The sequence below is a fragment of the Camelina sativa genome, chromosome 2 (genome assembly GCF_000633955.1).
Source record: "Camelina sativa cultivar DH55 chromosome 2, Cs, whole genome shotgun sequence".
NCBI classification, from domain to species: domain Eukaryota; kingdom Viridiplantae; phylum Streptophyta; class Magnoliopsida; order Brassicales; family Brassicaceae; genus Camelina; species Camelina sativa.
The window spans coordinates 16,335,101-16,345,287 of record NC_025686.1 but is presented as its reverse complement, the minus strand read 5'-3'; the positions used below and the strand labels follow the sequence as shown (position 1 = coordinate 16,345,287).

The 10,187-nt window shown below is 44.6% G+C and overlaps 2 protein-coding genes across 2 annotated transcripts; both read right to left on the bottom strand.

Moving 5' to 3' along the window:
* Positions 2,103-3,206, bottom strand: LOC104752913 (putative F-box protein At1g32420). Its single transcript, XM_010475180.1, has one exon. It carries the CDS (start codon positions 3,204-3,206, stop codon positions 2,103-2,105), a length of 1,104 nt encoding a protein of 367 aa, XP_010473482.1.
* On the bottom strand, positions 6,037-9,333 carry LOC104752905. Its single transcript, XM_010475166.1, has 3 exons — positions 8,863-9,333; positions 7,825-8,721; positions 6,037-7,683 (listed from the first exon to the last, which is right to left on the bottom strand). The coding sequence occupies exons 1-3, from the start codon at positions 9,331-9,333 to the stop codon at positions 6,037-6,039; spliced, it is 3,015 nt and encodes a 1,004-aa protein (XP_010473468.1).

Genomic DNA, 10,187 nt, shown 5'->3' with positions numbered 1-10,187 from the left:
CTTGTTATTGAACTGATAATTTAAAAATCTACTTTAAAATCCACTGTTATTCAAAACAGTTTTGTGGATTAGGATTTTAATAACTTTTAGGATTCTGGAGGATTTGTTTAGTTAAAAATACAGAAATCCAAATCTCATGGTTTTAGGTGGGATTTGAAAGAATTTTACAGAAAATCATATGAACTTCCCTAAAATCTATCAAAATTCTAAATTTCCTAAATCCCATCAAATTCTCCAAAACCATGGTTTGAATACACCCCCTAAGCTTAACCTTACATCTTTTGTCCATGAGACTTGAAAGAATGGCTTCTTGTTACTCATGACACTAAAAATTAACACACTAGAGACCAGGGAAACAAATATGAAACTATATATATATATATATATATGAAAAAACATAATGAAATAAAAGCAAATACAAATATAAATATATAACAGTGGATTCACACTTACAAGAAAATAAAGCTTAGCCTTAAATATTTTGTCCTTGTAGACTTCGTAAAATGGCTTCTTGTTACTAATGGCACTAAAAAAATGACACACTAGAAACCAGTGAAACAAAATGAAGCTATGTATGTAAAAAAACATGTAGCTAATCTGAGAACTGTATGGAATGCTAATAAATGTACTGAAAAGAGAATGTCATGTGGTATAAGAGGAGATGAAGAAATTTAGTCACCTTAGCACTGAAGAATATGTTTTGATTGTCTCATACTCTCATGTGCAAATACTCTCCAGCTACTACTGATCCGTGACTTCGTTAGTATTGTACCTTGCAAATCGACATCTAATAGAGATTTAATGTGATATAATTTATTAGTTCTGCAAGTTAATAGATCACTTAAACACGTCAGACATTTCTAGAAAAAACATTGTATCAATGTGTGCTTATCTACCTGACCTTCTTCTTTCGGGGAGGCTAAATGGCTATATATCTTAAATTTGCTTCTTTTCCCCTTATGAATCCTCTAACTTGGTACACAAGATCATATAAAATGACTATGATTTCATAATAAAAATAAATTATTGTAAATTTTCAAACAAAAATAGTTTGTTATGAATATTATTTTGAACAGAAACAAAAATATCCATAAAATTGAAACATGTCCGTTTTAATTATTTTGACATAAAAAATGCAACATTGACATGCATAAATGAACAACATACACCTTAAAATATACTCTCTTTGTTTCATAATATAGGATGTTTTAAGAAATACTTTTATTCCATAATATAGGAAGTAACCAAGAGCAATTCATTGGAGGTTTTTGAACCATTGATCAAGAGAAGAGCACTTATTACATGAAGAAGAAATTTTTTTTCGATCTGCATAATCATCTAACATTGTCAAGACGTTTATTATATTTTTTTGGACTACATCTATATATACATTTTTAGAGACAATTATAAAATAAATCCTAAAGTTCAGTACTATTTACAGGAAATGCCACTGACATTAAATATTTAATTAAATTCATTTTCTTAATAAAAACTAATTGTTATATATAGTAATTGTTAGAGGAGCATATTCCATAAATTTTGGTTTAATTTTTATAAATAAATTCGAAATATATTTATAGAAACTAATTAGTTCTACCTAAATTATTAAATAAAATAAATATACCTTTTTATATTTTAACACCATTTAAAAAAAATGATTATTTCTATGTTAAACTTAATAAAAATTAAAATATTATGAATCTTTAGATTTATAAATGTTAAAAATCTCATAAAACATGATTTATCTCAAAACAGGTTACAGCAACATTAGCATAAATTTTAAATATTATTAATCAAATGCTAGAACATGGGCTAAATTTTAATTAATGTATAAATATAAGCGATAAAGATTTAAAATATGCAAAATATTAGTCATATACTCATATATATTTAGTCTACTACAAATTATATTTTTCTTTTCTAAAATAAAATATAGCTCCGCGGTGTACATCGGGATAAAATCTAGTCTCTGTTAGATCTGTAAGCAATATAAATAAAGAAGAAGTCAAGACGTTTATTATAATTTTTTGGACTACATCTCTGTTAAATCTGTAAGCAATATAAATAAAGAAGAACCATAAGCTTCATTGGAAAATTCTTAACTAATACAAACGCATTGTGTTCTCAACATAATCCGGAACAGTCCAGAGTATACAATCGGTATGCCTTCCCTTGGGATAAATGCTTTCAAGGTCCACATTTCTCATCAATCTCATAAATTTTTGCTTCGGATCATAATAAAAGGCATCTAACTCGTCTTTTGTGCGGTACCAACACCTGGCAATAACGATCTCACCACCACTAGTAACACTTATGCTACACCAACTCTTAGGAACGTTCATCTGATCACTAAAGATAATCTTGGACCATCCTTGTGTCTCCATAACCCAAATCTCCACGCCCTTCTCGCAACACACGAATCCTAACTTCCCTTGGAAGTTTATCAGATAGGAACGATAATCCATCAATGTTTTAGGAGCGTCGACATTATGAAACTCCTCGGACCTAACATCAAAACTCATCAATATATATAGAGAAGTAGAGTCATACTGATCAGCAATCCCTGCTTGGTAATAGATTTTCCCGTTGATGCAAACTGCACCTTGCAATGGATGGTGAGATTCAACGCCTTGGATGGACTTCCACTTCGTATTTGTTTCTCCCAATGTGAAAAGTTGACAAGGCTGCTCCGGATTGTACTTTGGTAGAAACAATACTTTATATTGTTTCTCAAGAGGGTCGTATCCGATGAAACTAGTCTCCATGTGAATGGTTTTCTTCTTTGGTAAGTACAAGGACCGCCTCGTGGTAGGGTTATATAGAACTACCCGACCAGATTTTGACCAACAACATACCAAGCCGCGGAGGTAATGCCGAAATCCTTTAGGGATTAATATTGTTTCTTTGTCTTGATGAGTACTAGACAGGAAGGTTAAGTAACATTCTCGGTAGTCGACTGAAGCGAGGAAATATGCATCACGTTTAGGCTGAGCCAAAGAACGATTCATAACGAAGTCTATGAAGTCTCTACGCATGGTGATAATTGATGACCATTCCTTCGAAACGAATTGGCACCTCGCTAAAGATTTAGTCGGGAGCTTTTTTAGTATCTCCACCGTTACATCGAGAGGGATTTCGATATCTCCACCGTGACGGAGTCTTCTTGTCGGCGATGGTAAGGTCTCTTCGCGTCTTCTCTTCATCATCTCTATAGCTGTTTTGTGAAAAACCCTAGAGATCAGGTCGTAGTAATCATATGTAACGTCAATCGAAAACTAGTGTTATCTTTCTTGGGCCTCTTAATAAAAAAGCCCATGTTTTTGTTTGCTATAGGAAAAGTCAACGCGGAGACATCTGTCTTGGGAGTAAATGGTAAATTTAGCTTTTGTAAGAACATGATCTGACTGCGTTCAGTCCAGTTCTCTTGTTTAGGCTTTTTGGTGAAGCGTTCTCATTGTGATACGGTAGTTGTGAATTATAATGACAAAGAACAATTCTATTCAAATTTTACAACATCGATCTAGAGAAGAGCTCTTATAGAAACTGGTGTTTCTCACAATGAATTTGTTTTAGGAGAGAAACAAATTTAGTAACAATCTCTTAAAGAACTTAGATCAAAGTAAACAAGAAAAGGAGAAATGAAATCTCTTGAGAAACAAGTTAGGTTTTTCCTCAAGAACAAAAAAGAATTAGGGTTTTTGTATTAAAAATAGGATGATCTTACAATGAGAGGATTGCCCTCTATTTATAGGTATCCGAAGATCTACTGAATATACTCAATATATCGAATATATTGAGTTTCCTAACTACAGGCGAACTAATAAGGAAAGTCTTTCCTTATTTGCTAGGTCAGCCGCAGGGCGAGTTGAAATGCCAATTCGTCACCTCGTCCATGGGCTTTTCAGTGTCATTGGGCCTCAAGGGATGAAGTCCAAACCTATGCCGAGTTCCTGGTTTAGATATCCGGTTCTTTAACGGGTCTAGATCGGTATGTTGGGGGTGCCAATTCCCGCACCAACAATTAGTCCCCCCTCAGTTCGGTACATTCAGAAATTAATTCGAATGACCGGACTATCAGAAAGAATATTCGAGTTAATCCGTAAAGAGATCCGAATCTAAACACTCCGGAATCGTCGCGCTGCTTCGTCCTCCTCTAGTTGGGTGACACGTGTCCGATACATCACATCTATCAATTCGGAAACTGAAGCGTCGCATAGGGTAGATAGGCAATTATGACTCCGCGTAGGGTTGCCGTCCACTCCCTTCTATAAATATTCAACATCCATCGACTGTTTTCACTTTCCGCCGTTTCGTCAAAAGGTAATTACTTCGATCTCCTTCTCTCTTTGCCCTTAATTACTTTATTACTCGTTAATTCTTCTACACTCTTCGGCGATCTATGTTATTCTTCACCTCGGCCATGGCTTCCTCGTCAACTACCATAAGTGATCCATTGACCCCTAAGAACTCCAGTAGGCGACCTCCGACTGCTATCAGATCGGTTCGAGGCGAGATGCCGAGTAGACCAGAGGAGGCCGAATGCTCCTCAAGGCACAGATCCAACGTGATTCCAATCCCCTCTTTGATCGACGAAGACGATCGCGAAGGTCACGGAAATGCTGCGCCAATCCCCGATCTCCCACCTGACAATTCGAGCGGTGAAACAGTCCGACCTGCTTCGGACGACGTCATGATTGACGACCTCCTTCCTGTCCGAGATCACCGAGATGAAACTGGGGGCGAGAAGACGACCAGCACTGCTAAATCGGTTGGCGATGTACTGAATTCATGTGGCCTGTCCAGTTCTGGTGTTCATATTATCATCCCCGGAGAGCACCAACATCCATGGACTCCGCCTCTCGGGTACATCTGCTTATATGAGGGATTCTTCTCCCAATGCCGGTTTTTCTTCCCTCTTCCTAATTTTGCTGCTGGTCGAACTGACCAATTCCAAGTTGGACGTGCTGCTGGTCGAACTGACCAATTTTGCTTCGACTATTTCGGGGAAACGCCTCTTGTGTGCAACAAGGAAGCCGCCGGGGAGTTGTGCAGACAACTTTCGGTGTCTTCGGTCATGCTGCCGCCGCTCAACGAACTTGAATTCAGAGATCAGTACGTCCTAGCCGCTCAGTTCGCCCTTCAGGTTCGAATCACATCGCCCTCCTTATATATATTCGTATCGCATCTTTAGATTCTCATTCCGTTCTGGTTCAAAATGCAGACTGCCGCCTAGGTGTCTACACTCACTCTTATGTACGATAGGTGCGTCAAATCGATGACCTCGGCAGAAAACGAGTTCGATAAAATAAAGGAGTGCTTGGAGAATCTCCGAGAAGCGGATAAACTAAAGAGCGAGAAGATCAAGGAGTTGAGAGGTCTTCTTGTGAATAAGGAGCAAGACTGCAAAAACCTGGAAAGGAGGGTTGCCGAGCTGGAATCGTAGGAGAAAGCTCTGGGGGAAGAGAAGGCCGAGCTGACGAGGCAGTTCGAGGATCTTGGAGCAAAGCTTGAGTCAGAGATGAGACGACTCCGCCTAGATCGCCAAGCCAAGGTTGAGGGCACCGCGAAAAAAGCGCAACACCGACTTGACAAGGTAAAGGATTACCTGCGTGAGCAAGAGATGGTCCGTCCGAAAGAGGATGTTCTCAACCAAGCGTACGGGTTTGAGGAGATCATGGATTATCTTCTGAAGAACGGTGCATCCATTCCGGACAACCTGATCGCCGAGATCAAGAAGAAACAAGAGATCGCTCGGACCGAGGTGGAGGCGTTAGACCTCCTAGAGTTCGGAGAAGGCGATCTCGACATGTCTCCAGACCAACTCGGCTTTGGACTGCTTCAATCTGGAACTACGGCTCCAGATTCCGTTCGACACCCGTACGGCTCCAACGCCGGGCTTTTCCGGGCCGATCTGTCTGACAGCATCCCCTAGGAGTGCGTTCTGTTATCCTTTCTTGAGTCCAAAAGACCAAAGTACGCCGTCGAGTTGGTCTGCCCACGCTCCTTTCTTGAGTCCGAGACATTTTTTCAGCCCGTCTATGATGGTTTTGTTGGTCGCCTCGGCTTGGCCGTTTCCTGAGGATATCGGGGGGTCGAGGTGCTCAAGCGTATTCCCCATTTGCCTAAGAAGCGTCTGGTGATCATCGACGTGAACTGTGTCCCGTTTTCGGTGACGATCTCGTAAGGGAGCCCATGGCGACAGATAATGTTTTTCCAGATGAAGTTGGTGACGTCCAGCGATTGTATCTTGGTGAATAATTCTGCTTCCACCCATTTGGTGAAATAATCGGTCAGGACCAGGAGGAACTTCTTCGACCTCGATGGGGGTAATGGGCCGACGAGGTCCATCGCCCAATGCATGAAGGGGTACGGTGCAGTGACGGTGCTTAGCAGCTCGGGAGGTACATGTTTCATCTGTCTGTGGCGTTGGCAAGGCTCGTAATGTCCATCCTTCTTGATTTTCAGCGCGAGTGCACGCCCTCCGGAGTGGTTTCCGCCATCACCTTCGTGGACCTCTGTCATTATTCGTTCTGCTTCCTCTCGGTCGACGCAGGTGAGAAGGACTCCGGACGAACTGCGTCGGAAGAGGCTACCTCCCATAATGGCGTAGTGTGCGCATCGAGCTTTCAACCGGCGAGCTTGCCAGCGATCCTCTGGGACTTTGCTGTCCTCGATGTACTTTTTTATTTCGAGCTGCCAATCATCCGACGGTTGTATTACTTCCACGGGCTCCTGGACAGGTGGGTCAACGTTTATTGGGTCTGCGGCGTCGCTGATGGCGTATGCCACTTCGGCGTGGTCGATGCTAGGAGCTTCGATACACTCGATCAGGATCGTTCGTTGCAGACTCGGGTCGGAACAATTTGCCTGGGCGGCGAGGGCATCTGCTGACGCGTTTTCGCTCCTCGGGACTTTGATTAGTTCGAAAGAGGTGAACTGTGCGGAGAGAGTCCGGAGTAACTGGCGATATGCCTCCATGCGTCCGTTCTTAGCGCCGTACTCTCCACTAAACTGGGAATCGCAGAAAAATTGGATGCTCGTTACTCCCAGGCCTTGAGCTAGTCGTAATCCAGCTACGACGGCTTTGTACTCAGTCTCATTGTTTGATGCTTTGAAGCCGAGTTTTATTACTTGCTCGAGGACTTCGCCTGTTGGAGATCGGAGTATAATCCCGACGCCGGATCCTTGGTTGGAAGAGGAGCCGTCGGTGAACAAAGTCCAGGGTTCATCCTTAGGTATGGTCTCTTCGAGGTCAGGGGATAGTTCGGTATCGTACTCGCTTAGCTCGATTGCCCACTTTGCAATTCGTCCGGACTGAAGGGGGCTGTGAAGGACCGTTCTGAGCGGCTGGTCGGTTAATACGACAATGGAGTGCGACTGGAAGTAAGGTCGTAGCTTCCGAGCGGCGACGATCAAGGCGAGGGCGAGTTTTTCCAAGGTTGGGTAGCGTGTTTCCGTGTCGTTGAGAGCCTTGCTTATGTAGAATATCGGTCGCTGATCGCCGCGGTCATCTCGGACTAGTACTCCGCTTACCTCCAAGCTGGAGACAGAGACGTAAAGGTATAGCGTTTCTCCTTCCTCGGGCTTCACGAGCACAGGCTGATTGGTCAGGTACTGCTTAAGCTGTCCGAAGGCGGCTTCACAGGCGTCGTCCCAATGAAAGTCCTTATTACCCCGAAGAAGCTGATAAAATGGGAGACACTTGTCCGTCGATCGGGCGATGAAACGGTTTAGCGCGGCAACTCGACCTGTTAAGCGCTGTACTGCTCACTTGTTAGTTGGCGATGGGAGTCCCAGCACTGCTTCGATCTGTTTTGGGTTTGCCTCGATTCCGCGTTCTGTGACGATATATCCCAAGAATTCCCCCGAGGTAACCCCAAAGGTGCACTTGGTGGGATTTAACTTCATCTGGAATCGGTCTAGGATGTCGAAGCATTCGGCGAGGTGCTGGACGTGTTGGTCTGCTATAAGGGATTTGACCAGCATGTCGTCAATGTAGACCTCCATCGTCTTCCCTAACAAGTCGGCGAACATCGTGTTGACCAGGCGTTGGTAGGTCGCCCCTGCGTTTTTCAGGCCGAATGGCATCACCTTGTAGCAGTAGGTTCCTCTATCGGTGATGAACGCGGTTTTCTCGCGATCGGCTGGGCTTATTGCGATCTGGTTATATCCAGAGAACGCATCCATGAATGAGAGGAGTTGGTTGCCCGCTGTGGCCTCCACGAGTTGGTCGATATGAGGTAACCGGAAGCAATCCTTGGGACATGCCTTATTGAGATCGGTGAAGTCAACGCAGACTCGCCATTTGCCGTTCTTTTTCTTGACCACCACCGGATTAGCCAGCCAGTCGGGGTATTGTACCTCCATTATCTGATCGGCCTTCAGAAGTCGCTCGACTTCGTCCTGCACTGCCTTTGCTTGATCGGCGCCGGGACGTCGTCGTTTCTGCCGGACTGGTTTGAAGGTGGGATCGGTATTCAATTTATGGCATGTGACTGACGGATCGATGCCTACCATATCTTTAGTGGACCAAGCGAACGTCTTGGATCGCGATCTTAGGAACGCTACCAGCTCGGTCTTGAGTTTTTCGTCGAGTTCGGCCCCAATTCCAACCGTCTGGGAGGGGTTTGTTCCGTCGATGTTGACTTGTATGATTTGGCATCCCGTGGCCTTTAGCTGATCTCGCTCCGGTTTATGAGGATCGACGGAATGATCCTCATCCTGTAATTGCTATGCGTCATCCTTCCGCCTATGTTTTTTCTCGAGAACGGAACAGGTCCTAGCCATCTTCTGGTCGCCATACAACGTATAAATTCCTGCAGCCGTTGGGAATTTTAGGCAGAGATGATAGGTGGAAGGTACTGCCTGCATGGAATAAATCCAGGGTGAGCCTAAGATGGCGTTGTAAATTGGTGGGGCGTCTATGACCACGAACTTGGTTTTGCGTGTTACGCCACCAGCTTGGACTTGCAGCTTTACGTCGCCCATCGACGTTTTGGCTACGCCATCATATCCAGTCAGCATCCTGCCTCCTGGTTTGATTTGCTCCGGCGTGACACCCATTTTCTCCAGTGTTTGCGAGAACAGGACGTTGACCGTGCTACCGGTGTCCACTAAGACGCGTTCTACGTCGAACTCGTCCATCCTGATTTCCACCACCAAGGGGTCGTTATGAGGGTGGTGGATCCCCTTGGCGTCTTTTGCTGTGAACGCGATGGGGTCTGTGCTCAACTCTTCCTCTTCGGAAATCGCCCGAACGTTACAGATCTGACGCGCTCGCTTTTTCAAGGCTCGGACGGAATCTGGGCATTCATCGGTCTGACCGATGATCATTGCGATACGATCCCGAGGTGCTGCTTGATCGTTCTGCTGTCGTTTTTAACGCTTGGATGGTGTCTTGGGGACTTCCACTGGTGCCGACATCTGCAGCTCGGCAGGAGGTGGCTGTTGCGGGGTATCTGGTGCGCTGTTGGATTGGTTGGCACCCTTCTGACCTCTGCCAGGGTTGGATCGCCCGAACCTTCCTCCTCGACCTCTGCCTCCGCGGCCACCGCGAGAAGCTTTTGGTTGATAAATAGCTTTGATTTCACTGGATAGGTACTTCTCGTATAAGTAATTGGACAGATGCTTGCACTCGGCTGTTGAATGGCCGCCGAACATATGGAAATCACAGTATAGCTCTCCTTGTGTATCGGAAGAGGCGGTGTTCTGTCCTTCATCCTCGGATATCGCGTTGACCACTCCGCGCTTTGGATCCCTTGGGTCGTGGTGCTTCCGAGGTTCCTGATAGGTTTCCCGATTTTTTTCTTTGGCCGCGGCTGGACGAGGAGGAGGGAGTTTGTTGGCCTGTTTCTCCTCGTCTTCCTCAACGTAAGCGACGCGAGATCCCCGATGGAGGGCTTCGCCCAGGTCGGTGGCTTCCCTGATATTGAGATCTACGTGCAATCGGGAGCCAGGAATGAGTCCTTTCTTGAAGGCAGCGATTGCGACGTCTTCAGCGACCGTTATGGTGGCGTACTTTTCCTTGAAGCGAGTGAGGTACTTCCGCAGGGGTTCGTCGGGCTCTTGGACTATCTCCCACAGCTCAGCACTGGAAGCGTTACGTTGAATGAACACCCGATAATTACGCAGGAAAGCTGTCGACAGTTGTTCGAAACAGTCGATTGTGCCCGGGGGGATATGGGAAA

Bases quoted from the DNA above. Each gene is read 5' to 3' on its own strand.
- LOC104752905 (XM_010475166.1), bottom strand. From the start codon at position 9,333: ATGATCATCGGTCAGACCGATGAATGCCCAGATTCCGTCCGAGCCTTG. The intron at 8,722-8,862 runs GTACCTTCCACC...TAGCAATTACAG, and splicing joins GGATTTATTCCATGCAGGCA to GATGAGGATCATTCCGTCGA. The intron at 7,684-7,824 runs GCAAACCCAAAA...CCATTTTATCAG, and splicing joins TCACAGAACGCGGAATCGAG to CTTCTTCGGGGTAATAAGGA.
- LOC104752913 (XM_010475180.1), bottom strand. From the start codon at position 3,206: ATGATGAAGAGAAGACGCGAAGAGACCTTACCATCGCCGACAAGAAGA.